The sequence below is a fragment of the Zerene cesonia genome, chromosome 13 (assembly GCF_012273895.1).
Source record: "Zerene cesonia ecotype Mississippi chromosome 13, Zerene_cesonia_1.1, whole genome shotgun sequence".
Taxonomy (NCBI): Eukaryota; Metazoa; Arthropoda; class Insecta; order Lepidoptera; family Pieridae; genus Zerene; species Zerene cesonia.
This window is the reverse complement of record NC_052114.1, coordinates 8,753,582-8,774,153: the sequence shown is the minus strand read 5'-3', so window position 1 is coordinate 8,774,153 and position 20,572 is coordinate 8,753,582. Positions and strand designations below refer to the sequence as shown.

The 20,572-nt window shown below is 31.3% G+C and overlaps 1 protein-coding gene across 2 annotated transcripts in view; it reads right to left on the bottom strand.

The window, feature by feature from the left end:
• The window catches only part of LOC119831497 (serine/threonine-protein kinase DDB_G0283821), a 134,055-nt gene that overhangs the window by 52,673 nt on the left and 60,810 nt on the right, over positions 1-20,572 (bottom strand). For both annotated transcript variants that reach the window (XM_038354887.1, XM_038354888.1), the window contains exon 3: positions 6,212-6,407. In XM_038354887.1, the coding sequence (XP_038210815.1) occupies positions 6,212-6,407 (196 nt within the window). The remainder of the gene's footprint in view (positions 1-6,211; positions 6,408-20,572) is intronic.

Here is a 20,572-nt window from a genome sequence, read left to right as displayed (position 1 = left end):
GATTACTCCGCTTATTCCTTACAAAAACCTCTTTATAATATAAGCGTAGATAGACGATGTCTTTTTATATTAAATTTGATATTTTTCATGTGTTTTAATAATTACATCGTAACCTATATAGGACATATAATTCGTATACAAAGATTTTAATAAGTCTGCCCATTACCGAGCTCTTTTTAGTATTTAAAACTTTAAATGAGTAGATACAAAAATCAATCGAAAACATTTAACAAAGCCGTGTTAAATGTAAAAAAACACAACAGATTTAACACATCAACACACCGTTTTAAAATAAAATGAAAGATCTCCCGCAGTTTCAAACATAGGTTTAAAGTAAATTTATTACACATTTAAGTTGTAATTACACACGTTGGTGGAAATCTGTTTTCACCTTAATGATACAGACCATAAGAATAAAACAGATTTTTATGGAATGTTGAATTATTTTACGCTGGCCTTCACGTGAATATTTAAATAAAAATTAGTGTTCCATATTTGAAAATAATATACAACAATTATCATCAATGTCAGATATGAACATTATGAAGTCATTGCTAAAATTTAAAAATAATGCAGGAATCCGATATTTCATTAATTTTATTGTACGATATTTTACGATAATGGAAGGAAGCCCTTTGATGTAAAAAATGCAAATCCGTCCCAAATATGTGGATATTTAAAAGTCTCATAACCAGTGACAGTGGTTTTTATCGTTTTATCTTATCATCCAAATATGGTTGTTAAACATATTATCACAATAATTTCCTTATATTTTACATTTTTTATTAATGTAATCCTTTAGCTAATTACATACAATCCTTTTTTGTTAATTTTGATTATAACGTTTCAAGAATAAAATAATAAAAGATTTGCGTTAAATCTCTTTTTCCGTTATTTTTCAATGTCTAAACATTATAAGTTAAACTGTGATCATATAAGCAGCATGAGTTTTATGAACAAAACATACATTTAAGTAAAAGAGTTTATATGCATCATAGATTATATACAATAAGACAATTTTCACAACCTTATAAATCAGGAACTTATACTTTGAAATTAAAATGAAATCGTAAATACCACCCACATCTAACTAATTCCAATTCTGTTTTGCAGAACTAACAAGTCTAAATACTTGGAATGTAATTGTTCGGATGCAGGTAGCTAACGAGTGACATACCAATTAATTTCTCTGGGCGAGCTAGCAAAACGATTTATTGTTTTATTTGTATTACAAGGTACAGGTATCATAAGAGCTGGAAGGAGTAAGAATGGAACGAGTCTTGAATGCCCCGAAACAGAAAGGAAATAGAATATCCCATACATTCCAGATTGTCATATATCATCTCATTCCCCAGCTTTAAATTGTGCATTTATTTGAAAACTTGCGCACACAATACTGTCCGTTAGTGGACAGACTGCGCGAACATTTGTTAGTTATAACGTTGTGAAGTTGTGCTCTTAACGGGTATGCTTTATTTGTGCAAATAATTACTCAGTTTCTAAGATTTACGGCTAACGTCTGTTCAATTACTTATTTACTTCCTAATATTATTTATTCCATCTTATTTTTATGTTGGTAAATTACGAAGTAAAATTGTGACGGCATTGAATAGATATATTATAGGAATATTCAAATTAACTATAATTTATTAATTAAGTGATATGTAATAAATGGGGACTGATTATTTTATTCTCTCGGAGGAAAAAAGTTCATTCACAAAAAAAAACACATTTAGTCTAGAAAATGAATTCAGAAAGCCGTAAATTTAATGTAGGAAACAAATAACAAGCTTTTACGCTTCATCGCAGCTGCTCCTGTATCACTATAACTTTCTATAACTAAATCTTCTAGGATAATGGATTTGTTGTCGTTGTAATTAAACTAAACTAAACTAAAATTTATATAGGTGTAAAGAAAATGTGAGCATAACCAATAATTGTAGTATTAATAAAACAACATTCTTACTCACAGATAACGAAAGATACATCTCAAAAGGTTGTTTTAAAATCAAAATATGTTCGCACTTCGAATAGCGTTTTATTGACGCCAGTCTCAAAATAGCTTCTTCCTCATTCCAAATTTAAAAAATTCCAAACTATGTATAGTTATTTTTCTTGGTTATTTTATAGTATACTTTTTGAAACAGATAATAATTGTGTCTGATATACAATTGATTGAGTAACAATTACTAATTACCAATACGATTATTAAAGATGTTATGTATATGTGTGAGAGAAAATTTTTTTATGAAACGTTCACTGACACCGTAGGGCCAGAATTTTGTATTAAAAAAATATATATTGCCTATATTTAAATATGCGAATGCTATATATGCGGGTGTAGTCATTTACTGAATCTATGTATAGAGGTTATTGAATTTTAAACGGACTGATTTGGAAACAAATAAATTTTTAAGAACGAGAAAATATTGAAATACAGTAGGTTGTTAATCATATACCGAAAGAAATTGGTGAAATGACTAAAAATTTAATGCATAGGAAATTAAAAATGTGGTTAACGGAGAAATGTTTCTACTCAGTAAATGAATTTTTTAGATTAAATAAAATTTAGATGAAATAAAATAAACAATTAGACATAAAATGAATTTGTTATTGATGATAAAATATAAAAACTATCTTTAATCTACATATGAAAATGTGATTACATTTAAATAGATATAATTAGATTATAAAATTGTACTTGGAAATATTAAATTTGTATGCCAATCGTTTGGCGAATTGTGTGGACTATATTATTGTTGACCAATGTGAACTCTGTGTTACCACAATTCAAACAAATAAATGTTAACAAATACAATAAACCAATCATTTATGTTTTGTATTACTGTAATATAAATCTTTTGCCGATAAAATCCCTATCAATATTAATGTAATAAGTCACATTAATCCAAAAATATGAACACTGAACGTCCTCGCTGCAACTTCTCATATTTCAAAGGAATAAATTTTGTGCCATAAGCTTACGTCCTGTACGAAATTTATGTGACGCCTCCGCCAAATATTGCAAAACATATTTTACAATATTTGTCAAGTATTAATGTGATAACTGCCAATGAAATATATTATCTAAATATTAAAGCATTTACTGCATAGCCTATTATTATGTGGATTTTATATGCGATAGTAGTGGGCGTGAAGTATACATAAAACAGGGGGATTTAACAATAATATTTTTATTGGTAAAATTTGCAAGTAGCTGGTAAATATAAGAAGTAACTTCGAAAGCGAAAGCGTCACTGGCACACAAAAATTATATCGTATGATTAAATATTAATATATTTATGTTCATATGTCATAATAATAAATGATAACCATAACTAAACCTTATTTAAAAGGCTTTAAGTTCTTAATTTGATTATCTCTACACACGCTTGTCATACCTACCAATGGCGAGAGGAAAAAGCGGCATCTATTTTTACTATTTTACTAAGCAGATGGGTTATCATCACTCCGCCGCAAAGACCAACGCATTAAGATCAGCTTTTGAGATGCCGCTGAAAATAAGTAAGCGTACAATAAAGCAAACATAAGAAATAATAAGATAATGTTTTGTTTTCTTCACATATGGGCTTGTGTACAGTGACTTTAGTTCAATGGTCGTTTTATAAGAGAATAATTCTACTAGAATTATTAAGAAAACGAATTATTTGATTGCAATTGTCTTTCTTTAAACTTCAGCGTGGAAGATTCTGTACTTGTTTTACTGTAAGTTTCATTTAATAGCCAAATTGACTGAATCAATTTTAATGATTTCTGGTAGTTAATCAGATACTGAATCAGGCACAGACTACTACTACTACTACTACTAGAATGGTGCAATGACCCAAAGTGAGTCTGGGCTTCCGACAATTAGAGCAGGTTACAGACTAGTTTTAGAATAACAGTAGCCGGATGATTACTTGAAGTACACGTAAATAATAATTTAACGACAACAAAATCTCGAGAAACTACGGCAATTAAGAATAATTCAAATAAGATACACAATACGCGTATCTGTAAAGTCATCCTCGATCTCAGAAAGAACATGTCAATCCTCAAGGTTTCAACGTCAAGTTAAGACAAGATACGGTGGCCTCTACCACTATTACTGACACGCTACGTCCTTGCAAGGCCGACGAGCATTGTCGAAACTGGAATGACATCTGCGTAGGCTGCCTTAACGTATCGAATTCATACTGCTATCCAGTATGAATTCGATACGTTGTACATGTGAGCACTAAGAAACAAACTGGTTTTTTTTCGTTAAATAATAGACAAAGAATAAATCATAAATTGAGCTAACTACTAACTACTAAGATAATGATCAATGGAAACGTGAAATAAAAATATTCTATTTTAAAATGTAAAACATGTCTGTTATGTATATATATAATAATATTTTAAACTTGTTACTTGACACAAATTTACATGTTGTGTTATCCTATAATTATCTGTCACATCCTAAATCTATGTATCCTATGTATAAGTTATGATGTAACAGGTGTTGGATGAACATATTAAATAAGTAAATAAATAAATGAATGTATCAAAATATAGTACATTTGCCAAAAAAAAACAACACTTATGTATTCAGTAATATTATCTAAATATACAGCGATATGTCGATATCAATGGTCGATATTGTTGTTTAATTCAATAGTAAAAGTGCGTTAATATATTTATAGTTTCGAATCCTATAAAATACCTCAAAACTTTAAAAATATATTGGACGTACCAAGCTTTTGCGTTATTTCTTCTTTGTTTTTTGTGAGTTCATCATTCCTTGTTGCATTAATGTAGCCTTTAACCAAAGAACATCAACATGCAATTCTATCTGTACTTTAAATATCTAAAATGAAATCGTAGTTTTTATTACGCCGATCGTGAGCCGCACAACGTTTATGCTGGCCGGTAATCTTAAGTCGAGTGTGATCTCTGAGAGTCAATGGTTTTTAATAAATTTTTTATGTTCACTTCACATACATTTTATTACCAATGGTGAGCATCACAAAATATAATTGGTCACTAACGATTATTCATTTAAATATGTTATGTATTTCGATTGTTTGTGTTAGTGTATTTGTTATTAGAGACAAACTTCGCAGATTCTTCTTTGATAGAAAGAAAATTACCAACATCCTTAGCAGTACTGTATTTAGACATGATTAATTACTTTTCCATCTCATTTCTATAGAAATTGTTATTAATAAATCAGATATTACCACACAAAGGAGCTGAATAGTTCGCTCAAAAAAAGTGGAACCGACTTTTCACTTAAGGGAAGTTATAATGAATAAGGTAAATAATGATGAATATTAATATTATTCAGACAATCGTTTCCTTAAAAAGATTTTAAACAGTCCAAACATATAAAAAGCAGTCTATTATCTTTCGATTCAATAGCACTCATTTCGTAACATTACAGCTAGGAATATGTGCACTGCGCCTTAGCGGTCGTGCAATACCCACGACAACGCAGGTTGCGGCGTCCTTACAAGGCCGCCGCGCGTTGGTGGAAACTGGTATGCAGGTTGTACGGATCTCGTTCTCGTATAACATTATAGATACTCGTGAGAAAGTTGTCGGCGATTTTTTGTCACTGCATGGTAGATTATTTTGTTATTACGGTGGTACAAGTTATAATACCGGTTACAATCAAGCGTTACATGTGTAAGACAATACTTACTGCTTCTTTTTTATGAGAATGGACAACGGAAGTATGATGTTACAGTATAACTCAAGAGTATCACTAGCATTTGAACCTCTCGTAGGCTACTGTGGCCAGTGACGGTTATTAGATCCATGAGTTAAGTTATCGTAATTGTTTATTTCGTCATAAAATTAATTGTGTAAGTGCGACGCAAGAAAACGTTAAAATTGTAGTAAAATATAGTTAGACTTAAATCGTTTTATTAGGTACATTTTAATTATCAGCTAAAAGAATAAATTTATTTTTTACCTACTACTATACTATCTATAATAAGTTTTAACTTTAACTTTATAAATAATCTACTATATCATAAACATTCTACAGAACTTATTTATTCCCAGATACCACTTGTTCTAATACATACAAGCGTACTTTATCGGACGACTGCTATAAAAAAGGATCTCAACCAAAAAGTTCGTATAGAACAACCACCCATCAAATAGCTAGGTAAAACCTCGTATAGTAATGTTATCTGTGGTAAAACTTAATAGATGTACTCACCAAGGCCGCAGATCAGATAGGTGGGTGGGGGCTTCAGCACGGAGCGGGAGTAGGCCCCGCGGACGGTCTCCAGGGCCCGGGGCGCGCCGGCCACGAGCAGCACGCCCGGGGAGACGTAGCCCGCGTACCGGAGCTCCGCCGTCGCCGCAGCCAGCGCGCCCGCCCACCAACATTTTGCGTTCGCCGCGAGGAAGCTCTGAAACGAATTACAGATTTACATTTAATCCCTTATGAGGAATTGAATGGAATTACATAATTTTGAAATTATACACGGTCTTTTTAAACATGGTTTATTAGTACGTGTTAGAAAGGCCGGTTGGGATGTAAACGCTTGAGGCTAATTGTTTGCCTCTATTAACTTAATAAAATCTTGCATTTTCCTAAGTTCCGTAGCTGGGAAATCTATTCAAAATATTAGAACGTTTGAGATTGATTGCTTTGAAACAATGCTTCACCAAAAGTTACTCTACAGTCAATATTACATACATTGCGAACACCCGAAAGTCACGCATCCGTATACCCAAGCCGTGGAATTCATAAGCAAATTCCGAGATCCAGTTGTATTAATTGACTCGTTCAGTACAAAATCAGTAAGCGGATGTTGCAATTGTGATCTGTTAAATACGGGGCGAGGGGCAGATTGCGAAACTCGAAATGCCAACAACATCGTGTCAAGGTGAAACAAGAATGAGATCGCGGAGAAATGAAACTTTCAAACTATCGTGAAATATTTTTCAAGAAAGTATTTCACGTTTCATTAATTGAATGTACGCAGGTACATGCAAAATGTTCGCACGATAGCACATTTATATAATGAAATTTTAATCAGAGCAGATGGCGAGGCTTTTAAAAATTGATATGCGAAGTGATTTTAATGAAGTACGTTCATCAGATCGAAGAGTGGTTTTTTCGGTTCTGTGTAACGTAAAGAATATGTTTAAAAGACTTTTGTGGGAGCTATTTTGATTAGATTCCGTTTAACCACAACCTAAAATAATCTATACCAAATCCATTTAAGACTTTCAACATTTCGCTCGATACAAAATTAATTATTATGTAAAGAATTGTTCAATTGTCTTGCTTATTATGTATAATAGAAGTTGTTTTTATGTTTTAAAACTACGATAATATCTAGCTTCCTAAGAACGAACACATCAAGGCAAAAGGCTTTAGCTAATGTACCTACTACTTATGTTTACGTTTACACATTTCTTACTCCTGTTTAACATTAAAGATATTCACATTAGGTTGCTTTTTTGTAGACTTGTACATTAAGGCAAACATAGATATTTCTAATTGAAAAATCATATACAGATAAAAAATAGCACGTATTATAAAGAAAATATTCTTTACGATAAGGCAGTCTTCGTTGCTCGTGCTTATCAAAGTACCAAAAACATCACGATTTTAGCGCGAAATTTCATTGCATATGTTAACATAATGTACACGTACGCATTATACAACTGAATATATAGTCACGTTTTTTATATACTATGAGACATTTGAGATATAACTGAACTTCTAAAAATGGACTATTCAAGATGTTATTTCTTGTATCAAATGCCAACAAATCTGAAAAATACATAAAACGTCTATCAAAGTCAATTAAGAATTATTAGACAAAATATCGATTAGATTCTACTGAAACTGAAAAATCATATAATTTCTACTGAAATATTAATTGTTATCGCTTAGTAAAAGTTTAAAGAGTTAGTTATTCAGAGGCGTAATTTTTTATTGGTAGTTTTTGTTTTCATATCTTTCCATCATCTCTCCATATGAGTATTTACAGTCATAAAAATATTGTACATATATTTTATTTTTAATATTTCCAAATAAATCATTAAAGCTGTTCTAGGAAATGCTGCCACAAGAATTTTTTAACACCAAATGATATAACCGCCATCTGAGGTCATATTTTATACGACTCAGTGATGTCACGTTATAAGTGTCTAAACTAACTAAATGCGATGAATTTGTTTGCTTCCTTATTTATTTTTAAATAATAAAACATAATTGTTACAATTTATTTCACATTGTATTATGGACTTTGGACCCTTGAACATAAATCATAAATCTCTTTACAAAGTCTAAACCTTTAGGTTGTCCTCATTAACGAAGCATGACAGGAAGATAATTATGTGGCTTAGCATGATATCATTGTTTCTGTAAAAGCTTCTAGCAGAATTTGCAAAAAAGGTAAAAAAATGCTTTCAGAGAGATTATAGTGTAAATCAGCGTGCGACGGATTATAGCATGGTTCTAAAAGCAAGGCACTTATCAGGGTCTTATCATGAATTTAAAAGTATTGAAATTTAGTTTTAATTTTTACTGTTTTTAATGGATAGGGACATAGATCTTGTTGAATAGGAAAAACAAACATTCTTGACATTATTAAATAATAACTAGCCAACATAGCCACCAGTATCTTATGAGATACCAATACCAAGGATTTCATTTAATAATTCTATATTTTCGGTCTACAATACACAGACGTAACGCTTACAATTTTATGATAGTAGATAATATGAAGCATGTGTATCATAAGGTCATTCACATATACATAATTCACGAAACGTGTATCGCAAAAAATTCTAACTAACGAACTTGAATAGCCCATGAAGACGTTTATTTCGTTTTGGTAAAAATACAAATTATTCACGTAACTGTATGTGATAGCTCCGTTCTGTGAATAATGAAATTTGATGTGGAATATAATATATTTGTTTATTCAACAAAATTACTGTTTCCCCTCACTGATGTGTATATATTTGGCTTTAATTAATATTGTAGAACATCTACATATTCTATATATTTTCAAACAATTGTTAAAAGATTTCTAAAATACCATAGGACATAGGATAGTTTTTATTCCCGAAATCCCATGCAAACGAAAACTATGCGATTAAACACCGGGAGCGTATACCTCCTCCCTCTACTACTCGGGTAAAGCCGTGGGCAGAAAACTAATCAACAAAATTAGTATAAGTGTTATTTAAGATTTTTAACTGTAGTTTTTTCTTATATATATTCATTTCTAGATACTAAAACAAAAACCGAATCGGTCAATTTATTCATAACAATGAATATCAGTTCATTATATGCACTTTCCTTCGCAACGTCCATCGTTGCATATAATTATCTATAATGCATAATGTCTGGAACAAAGTCTCACGGGAAGAACCATAGACCGTGAAAAGTACGTTGTTAATACCAATGTGCATACATCGTTTACTTAAGTGTATTAATTTTCTATTCATTCATAAAATTACAACAAAAGAAAGAAAAGAAAGACCGTTTTAATGACTTTTGTAGTAGAATGTAATGTATCGTTATTTTATAACTAATATTAGGTATGTATGTGAAAGTAACTCTGTGCGTTTCTCAATCAAATCTAAACCACTGAAACGATTGTGATATTTAATACAGAAATAAACGGACCTTGCAAATGAACATATTATCATGGTACTTTTTGTGTCAAAAATAAAGCTTGAATAAAGCGAATTAGGGGTTGAAAATGTGTATGTGAAACGCTAACGTTAAATGGATGCGAGCGTAGTCGCGGCCGCAAAGCAAGTAAATTCTAAGGTAGCTTTCATATTATAACTAATTAAAGCAAAACGAAGTAAATAAACGTGATTGACAATATAAAATTATATTCAACATAAGTCTAAATAAATATACCTGCAATTCAAAAAATATGTCATAAAATAGAAAAAAAAGTGTTTTTTCTTTCAAATTATATTAAACCTCACTAGCACTATTATAACGATGCGATTAATTTCTAAAACCTCACCAGTCAAAGAAGCAAATGTAAATGTTTTCTTACATTTACTAAAAATCTAAGCTGAGGCCAATTTATATGTTTATCCATTATCTTTAGTATCTATTATGTACGTATGCGAACAGAGAAATGTAACGACCTCTCGATAAGAGATAGGAATCAGTTCTCACATTTAGTTCCGTGTTTTAATTAATTAAATGAAACGTATTGTTGCTTGATCGCTTGAATTAATTAGTTTTACTTGTAATGAGAAAGGACCTGGATCGACGTGGGAAGTTAAATGAGGGTATTGTTATAATAAATTGTTATAGAACATGTGTCATGCGTTTGTTTCACATGTTATAGTTTAATTTATAAAGAAACATATTTAATAATAAAAAACTAAAACACGCATTAATCATAGAAGCAACAGAACCATCTTTTACTCTTATACAGACTATGCTCAAGGAAATTATTAAATGCTGACAATCCTAGTCAGGACATTGATATAAACTCTTGAAATTATTGTTTTTCTGCGATATTGCTAAAGTATACTATAGTTATGTAGTAATACATAAATTAAGGGTTACATATTTTTAATTATGTTGAAGAAACCCTTTTAGGAAAAGTGTTATCAAAAATGATTTGAAGGTTATAAAATAGTTTACAAAACATCGATCCTATCGAAAACAATTTACGAAAAGGGCGAGAGAATAAAAAAAAACATTAGTTCTAACAAAAGTTGGCAGCGCACGTGTCGCCAAAAACCTATACATTGTCGCGTCACAGGCATTTTATTTTTAAAAGCACTCGGAACTTCGATGAAACGAAGTTTTATGGGAATAGGTTTACGACTAACTTCCCGGTTTCAACGTGTCCAATGTGGATGACACTGTTTTCGAAATGTTATATTTTATTTACAAGCTTTTTACAACTTTACTGATTGGCTAAACCGTTGACTTTTTATTTATTGCTTTGTATTATAGAAAGTATCACATATATTAAAGTACTATTGAAAATATTTTTTAAGAATTGTAGACGTCAACTGAATTGAAACATCAAAATATTATTTGTCTCAATATGATGACTCACGTACGTACGTGGTACCTATTACTTATTTAAATTCAATAGATATTGTAAAGAAAAGTCATATGACACCATCGTCACTCAGAAAACATTGAATTATTTCGTAATGACACATATTTAAAATCTAAACCAAGACTGTTGCTTAAGGAAGCCTAACGAATAGATATTTGAATTTCCACATACATCAGATAGCATGACATTTAACAATACTGCAAAACAATTACAAAGCGCGAACTTTCCTCACAATACTACCACTTAAAGTGAAGCTCGTAAAACCATTGTACAGTCCCGCAACCTATGAACCATGTGCACAATTTCACTCTATTGATATTTATGATCGTTTTCTATTGAGTAAAATGATCCGCGGCCACTTGCACGGCGCGCTATTAAATTGGTCCAGCAGTAACCACTGACCCCGTCAATAAACGAATTATTATGGAAACCGTTTCGTATCTGCTTCTCAATAAATACTAATAAAATAGGTGATAAAAGTTACTTGTATAGCAGACATAAATTTCAATGATTGAAAAGTCCTTACCGTTAAAAAGCTTTCATATTCAAGAAATGACAGTTTAGTGTAGAATAAATGAATACTAAATTTACAATAAATACATGAATTTATGGCATATTTTAATTTTTAGATACTGCAATTGGACGGTTGACACGCATCGTAACTGTTTCAAAAACCGCCCTTTTAAACAGGTCAATGTAGATTTATTTTTACTCGAGACCTTATCGTACTAAATGATAATATGTAGATATTCTACAGTCTGATGTAGATATTCTACAAACAAGAAACACGCAAGAACATATTGTTCACGTTCGTACCTATCATGTGAATAATTGAACAATACGTATGGATCTGCATACAATCACGTTCATTGCAGGGACTAAATGTTCCTTGAGTTATGGGAACCAGAAAATCGTGGGAAATAGCATGCTATGGAAATGGAGTTAGTGGCCGTGTGTGGTGTATGTTTGCAATGCGTAAGAAATGCTTTTTTATAAATGTTTTTACAACGGTTATTTTCAAGTCATACATTTATATTGCAAGTATAAGTCACTTTTACATATGAACATTTTTTTTATTTATAAATAAATGTCCTTTCGATAGAAATGTTCAAACATCATCTCAAATGGAGTTCGCGCGTATTCATAGGGATTCAAATATATGACGCGGGAGGGTCGCGAGTTGTCTTTTTGACTTCACTTCCTCTTTAATTTTCTATGGATCATTACAATTCCAATTGACTGAACCTGTCTATAGTTATAATAGCTGTCACTTCTCACTAATTTACTACAGCTCTTAGCTTCTAAAAAACATCTTGGCTTCTAAAAAATTTTTACTCAATTCTTGTCCTCTCTTAATATAAATATCTCAGATCCAGTCTATACTTACCAGTTGATATAACTCATACTTTTCAATTATATGGCAATACAAAACACCGCCTCTGCTCGCTGTCAATAAAAAATATTCAGCCGTGCGCTTCTTTCAATATCTTATTATGAAACTGCACGACATTTTCACATAATATCACACGACTCACACTGAACTACATATAAGTCAACTTACATCATGAATTAAAGTGAAAGTCCATGAATGAACGTCTCAATGGATTGATACAGAATGTCACAATCAGTAGCATTCCTATAAAATGTAACGGATGTTATGTTTTCACGCATGCACATATCTGGTATTGTTTATTATAAAACACAAGAAACGCAACAGGTTCAATTTCTCAATTTATACTTATATGTTTTTGTTACGTGAGAGCAAGGGGTTATTGAACTGTCATTGTATTTATTTTTTATTGAACGAAAAATGGTCTGAATTCAGTTTTCTCAGAACATTCGCTACAATCTACATTATTCAAACCAAGGTACGGTATTCGGAGTAATTTAAATGCATTTAAGTGTAAAACAAATATAATTCAATCGTCTATTGCATATAATGAAAATTATGAAATAGGCGTTCTGTATATGTTTTAGTTTATTATATAAAGCCTTGGCGAAAATAGCACATACAAAAGTCATATCGTAATGTAGCTATTTTACGTATTTCAATAATCATATTCCTTATACAATATTGAGGTTATTTTTAACTGGTGGTAACATGCATACAACAAATATACAAAACAAATTATTCTTCCATTAAACACTACAAAAACGTTTAAATTCACATAAAATGGGACAAAATGGCAATAATTTCCTATCAGACGCAAAAAGAGTCACGTCATTCGGTAGAAAACCCCACGGAGTTATCGAATAACAAAACCAAAAACACAGTCGAATTGAGAACCTCCTCTGTTTTCGGGAATGTCGGTTAAAAGCGAAATGTATATCTAATCTGTACTATCCCTAATAAGTTGTAAATTTGCATCGCTAAATCACGTTCTATGCCCGTAAGTAAAGTCGATACCTCGATACCAATATCGTTTCTATCTCGTTGATATTTCGAACGATTTCCTGTTGATATAAATGATACGATACCGGGTCATAGGCCAGTTGTATAATCAATAGATGTAATGACTATTGTGACACACGGACAGATATAATGGTCCGCGATTATTTTGTTGCGTTACTTATGCTTTGTGACATGATATGTCTGCTGGATCTCGTCTTGAAAAAATTAAATACAACGGTTATCAGTACACTACGGTAAGTCAAATTTAGGAATATTCTACTTATCCTACTATCCTACTTATATTATAAATGCGAAAGTTTGTAAGGATGTGTGTGTGTTTGTTGCTCTATCATGCAAAGACTACTGAATCGATTGCAATGAAATTTAGTACGTAGACAGCTGGACAACTGAAAGAACATATAGGCTACTTTTTATCTCGATATTTCTACGGGATACGGACTTACACGGGTGAAACCGCGGGGCACAGCTAGTAATCCATAATCCATAAATAACTCGTCAATCCTATAAATAAATTAAAATTTATTTAATATTAAAGAACGACAGCAAATACTATTAGACATAATAAAACGCCTAGGGCACCTGCGATATATTTGTAACAAATCAACTTGTGCTCAATCAATCCTAACTAATCTTTACTTGGCATGACTGCATTTATCGGTTCACGCTTCGGCCACTATTTCGACGTCCTAATCTAAAATTCCTGCGACATTTAGCGTGTGGAAGTTGATGTGTTCATAAAAGTTTTTTGATGGACCAATTAGCTTTAAAGATATTGCAGTTGTGGGATTAGTCATCGTATATAATACATATTACATTAAATACGTGTAGATTTGGAATATATTGTAGTAAAATTAGAGACGTTAATATTCCTACTGAAGCATAACATATTTTGAAATATCTGTAGAAATATCAACATTTTTGAAATAATTTTTTGTAGATGCTTCCATATTTAATTACTATCCAATTAACTAATACGTTTCGTTATCCTCTATTACATGTTACGGTTTCTGAGTGAATTTATCCAAAATGACTTCAAATCGGGTATATTAATCATAATAATTGTCATATGCAATGAAGTGCTTTGCTTTCAAACTAGGTGTATCACGAATCACGACATAACTCTTGTATAAGAATGACATTACAGACAGTTGGACAAAGCGGCGCTCAGTTTTGATGTTGTATGTTAATTTATATTGTACTAGCTTTTGCCCGCGGCTTCGCACGCGTTAAATTCGGAAATGTTTAATAGATTTAGAAATTAAAAACTTTTCAACGGATTTTAAACGCGATTTATTCATTATATTATTAACCCGACGTTTCGAACACTTTGCAGCGAGCGTGGTCACGGGGAGACTGAGATGTTATATGTCTTGAAGGTCATACAAAAATTGTTGTTTGTGAACTTGTGGAGTATTTTTCTGGATGTTGGCAGTACTGGCTGATAGTGTCTTCTGGTCTTTTGGTATATCTGACATGGGGTTTTAAGTTCTTAATAACAGGATCCCAGGTGTTAGAAAGTTGTAAACCATCTTCTCTATTGAAATTTGGATGTTTTTTAATTTCAATAGCCTCACGTACAAGGCTTGGAAAAAATCTATTTTCTCTGGCGAGGATTTGTGGTTGGTCGAATCGTAGGAAGTGGTTGTTGTCCAGAGTGTGTTCACATACCGCAGACTTCTTGTGACGCCTATGCTTGATATCCGCAATGTGTTCCTTCAGTCGGCTACCAATGCTTCTTTTTGTTTGGCCAATGTAGGAGAGACCACAATCACAGTCTAACTTGTACACACCTGCTTCTTGTAAATAATATAATGAATAAATCGCGTTTAAAATCCGTTGAAAAGTTTTTAATTTCTAAATGTATAATACTCGCGTGAAACCAAACACAAGAAAATACTATGTTTAATAGATATTATTATTTTACATAAAAACCTTCATCTTGAATCACTCTATCTATTAAAAAAACGCCTTTAAAATCAACAGATTTTGATGGCGTTTTACACAACACAACAGTGTAGTTTTAAAGATTTAAGCATACATACATAGGGACAGAGAAAACGACTTTGTTTTGTACTATGTAGTGATTTAACGTTGATTGAAACATAGTAAGATATCGTCAAAAACTAGACAAACAATTGAAGACATTTTTTTTGTCTTTTTTGCGTATGTGTTTTTTGAAACACGAATAATTACTAAATAAAAATAATATGCAAAAAATTTTTTTGTAAATTTCATTCCATTTCCTCACAATAAAATATTAAATAGCAAAGAAAAATAACATGCTATGACATGTTTGCTAGACATATTTAATATAATAAGGTACATATAAGCATTTGAAATGAAAATATTAATTTAAAAAATGTTCATTTCCTTTGATAATATAATCAGTATAAATATAGGCAAATTTTAAAAATAAATTGTTCAGATATCATCTAAAAAGATCATTTAAAAGAAATAGTGCGATATGCAATGAGGCAATAAAATAAAGCAAAGTGCTCACTTACATGCATCATGCCATAAAGGCAAGTCTACAAAGTGGGACGTTAACCGCGATATAGCGTTACATCGCTTCATTGTGAAGCATTGTATCATCGATAATAGCTTTTTAAACAGTCACATTCATATATCATAATAAAATTGTCTGGATACGACTATTTCCGACGTCAGCAATTGCATTAAATTTTTGTATGTGCGTATATACTTTTCACTATGTACATATTTCGTTCTTTGTTTTAGTTATACGTTGGTGAAAAGTAGTAATCGTAAGGAGCAGGTAATATATGAATCTAGTTCAAAAAAAGGAATTAAAAAAAATAAGTATAAATTAATATAGTTTTATTTCAGTTCACTTAAAATACAGGACCTTTGCACAGATAAAAGCACAAATAAATGTCAATAAATTTTCCCGCCACAAAAGAGCATAGACAATATATTCTTCGCGCCAATTGAGCGTGTTGTCCAATTTCTTCCAATAGCACTATATGTCACAAGTAACAGCCGACATTGCGACTCGGTTAAATTACTTCAACAAATAGTTACAAATGAACTAAGAAATATTTTGTAGTCGTTTTACATTCGCTTGCTATTTGCAGAGAAAATAGTGAATAGATAAAGCTTAGATTTATGTTCTTTCAACTTAAAGCATAGAATAAATATTAAAATTAATTACATATACTGTAGTGTATACTTATTTTCTAATAACCTATAAATAGTACTCCACTAAAATACACGAGGTAGCAACAAAAATAATCTGTTTAATCCTTAAGAAAAGGCGTCAACTCGCACAGATACAAATACAGCCATCGATTCACAACAGTTTCGAATTAACATCCAACACGCCAATCGAGTTAATCTAAAATCTATTGCAGGTTCTATACCGTTTCACACTTCACCTATATGGAATAGCTTCACCCTTTTACGAGGTGTCGTCAAGCTGAGCAAGCGTTATTGCGCCAATCAACAACCAACGGTTTGTATCCAATCGCTTATTGCACTGGAAACGTTTTAAATTTGCGAATGCTGGAAAAGCTGTAGTTTACGATAGTTTGGGATATTGCTCTTTCAGTTTTCATTGAGGGCTACGTGTCTAGGCAATCTATTGTGGTTATTTAACTGTATGTGTTTGATTTAATATAGATATACAACGCTTTATTGTAAAGTAAATACATTTATTTTTTCGATATTTAAAAGCAATATGCTAATGATAGAATATAGAAACCCTTTTTATTAACAAATTGTTGCCACACGTTTATGGTTAAGGTACAAAAAATAATTCCAAATATTAATTTATATATATAGTCAATTGCATAAAAATACTAATGGAATCTACAAATTTCATTAGATTATTCCAACTTCACAACACAATCGCTACAGAATCGTTTATTTTATGTGTTAATGAGTTGTACTACAGTTATAACTTTATTCTACAAATTGGTCGTGTTCGGTCATTAGGAAATCACTATAGAGCAGACTACAGTAACGAAGTTATCTGGCCCTTGCTGAACTTGTCTTGTTTTCTGATTGGGTCGATAGTGTATGTTTTCTTGTTATTTGTGATGGTCAGCTAGCGGTCGAAAATCTTAGCAGGTCATAAAACTGTCGGTTATAGCATGATATTTTGTTGTTAATACGTGTAATTTGTAATTTAACCAATTAGACACTTTTATTCGTAGGAATATATTGATTGTTTAAAGTTTTGAAAATAACTTGGCAATGTATAGATTGTTGGATAGCGGGATATTCATATTAAAGTAAAGGACTGCGACATTTCTGAAACTGAGGCTTCGTTATTCAAATAACAGTTCTTTCATAGCACTCTTTTATATTCTCTCTTTATTTGTATAATAAGTATTTGCTTTTAAAAAAGTTTAGGTCACACAGAACTAGTAACTTCTGTATGTATTATACATCTTAAAAATAAATTGAAGCTTGCTTACTTAGTACGAAAGAAATGCAAAATAACACAATGAAATGTCGACGTGTGATTTATTTCCACTGCTTAAAGTTTGTTTATTTTCAACTTACGAAACTCTGAAAATAAATACGCGTCCAGTCATGTTTGAATCGCCGTCTTTTGAGCGTCTGGCAAATATTTTTATTGGAAACCATTTCATTCAGATCTCCAGACTTATTGCTATTTATCAAATCATAATGTACATTCATACATACTGCATAGAAAGACATTGAAAGTATTTGTTAATACTTAAAAACATTCTCCTACTAATTTTCTAGAAAGACTCATAACTAAACACATAACGTAATGTTAAAAAAGCCATTTTAAAAGGAAGTTAGTGCAAAAAGTACCTCGTCAAATTAATAGTAGTCTAACTAGCTAAATTATATTCTTATAGAAATAATTTTCCTCCTTATTATTTGTGTATTTATATTTTAAAGTCAGTGATTTTGCTTTTCATTTAATGTTAAAATTCTTTTTTTCAAGAATGTTCGACTTCAAGAAACATCTCTTATAATAAATCACGATAGTTCATGTTATATTGGTCCTGCCCCTAACAGTATTATCCCATGTCAAACGCAGCCCTTTGAGGCTAATGCATCGCTCGTCCCTCAGGATATTGAGAGCTACTAGAGCAAAACTACGTGTAACAGAAAAAAAATTAAATGTCACTTCAGAATAAGACAAATAATGTGTATTGACATATAATAGGCAAATGGTGAATTTCGTGACAGTAAGAAAAATTTAACATACAATAAAATTTAACATCTAAATAGTGACGATAATTTTCTTTCACTTTGTTATCAATAGCCTAATTATTTTTGAATTTACTTTTAATACAATATTTAAAAACGTCTGCATTCCTCGTATTCCTCGTCGAATCGTGTTTTATATCTGCTATAAAACATAGAAAAACTGAAATAATCAATCACCTAAATAAAATTTCATATCCATTCTAATGAATACTAAATGACAGCTGTCAAGTTTATGTCAGATACACTAAATGCTCTCATTTGTGATTGCAGACAAATAATAATTGGTGCACTGCTTTGATTGGCAAAATAATTAGTCTGTACCAGTTTTAAAGACTTATTTTTTATTTAAATGATTTAGCTGTAATTGCAATGAGTAACGTCACTTTTAATTAGATTAAGTAAATACATTTGAATGATGATGAAAATAATATCATAGGTATGACGACACAAACAGCAAAAGGAAAGTTGAAGGAATTTGAAAGGGAATTAAGCAACCCTGCAAAACTAATAATTCGTAATTTATTAATAAATCAATTCACTACGTTGGTGGTCGTAAATTAGATCATGTCAATCCAAAGTTAAATTGTATTGCGAAGTGTTTTTGGCAACAGCAATACAATAACGGTTATAATTATTATTCTGTGGTAATTTTAAATCAATACGATTGGACATAGCTCATAATATTTGATAGCATGACGAATTGAATAATCGAACATGTGCATTGTCGTTTAAATACCTGCTGTAATCACGAAGAATTCAATTGTATACATAACTAATTGAAACGTGAAATAATTGTTGCAGTAAGTGCCTACTTACGAATGAAATAATTTTATTTCGAAATTATTTTCACTCTTCATAGTTGCCAGTGGTAACATTTAACCTTTAGTAATATAATCAATTGTGAAATGTAAAAAATATATATAACATTAAAATTTCGGACAAACATCGATAAAAATGCTCACAAAAATCAACATTCTGATCGTATTTCGAAATTCCTCGCAATTATATAAACACTTTCGTTAAACGCAGATTTTAAAATGCCAATAAATATTATCTATCATTAAATTCACGTAAATTATCAGTGCATGAGCCCTGAATATACAAAACAAGAGCACTCTGTATGCGGCCTTGGATAACTTTTACTGTGAGACAAAAATCGTGTAGCAGCCGACCCTCCAATGCAAATAAGCGTTTACTTTCTTTAGCCAGTTAAAAAGGGAACTTTTCTCTCAATTATTTTGCGACTGGTGATTCCGGAATTCGTAATACTTTTTAGGCTTAAAGAGATTGGTATCAATTTGTTGATTAAAATCGCGTTCTGATTTAAAATGTATTCTTATTTTACAACTACCTGAAATATAAAGGGCTTGGACTTGAATAAAAACTAGTAAACAATTGCATTTGGGTAATATCTGTTGATTTCTATCAGTATATAATGCTGTCTGTTCCATGATTTCAATAAATAAATAAATCTGAAGTTACAGCATACGTTCAACATATAAATTAAAAGCTTTCTTCAATCGAAAATGTTACCAAGGTATGCTATATTTCTGTGTCTAATGAATGTGTAAGTAGATATGTAATCAGAGAAGCAACAGAACATTTTTCATTTGCTTCCTAGATTCCCGACATTATCAATAATTTACAGTAGAGTGAAATTGAAAGGATATATCAGAATCAGGAGCTATTCAAGTCTCTGGATAAAAGGTATTACCCCAAAATTGCTTCCCCGGCTATTATGAAATCTGACAAGTCAGCCATTTGCAGGGGCGACAGGACCCTGTGGGCCCCGACAGGAAATGTGGTATACCTAGTCTTGCCATAAATATTGTAATAAAGAAAAAAGAAAATTGTTAACTGCAAATAACATTTATTACTT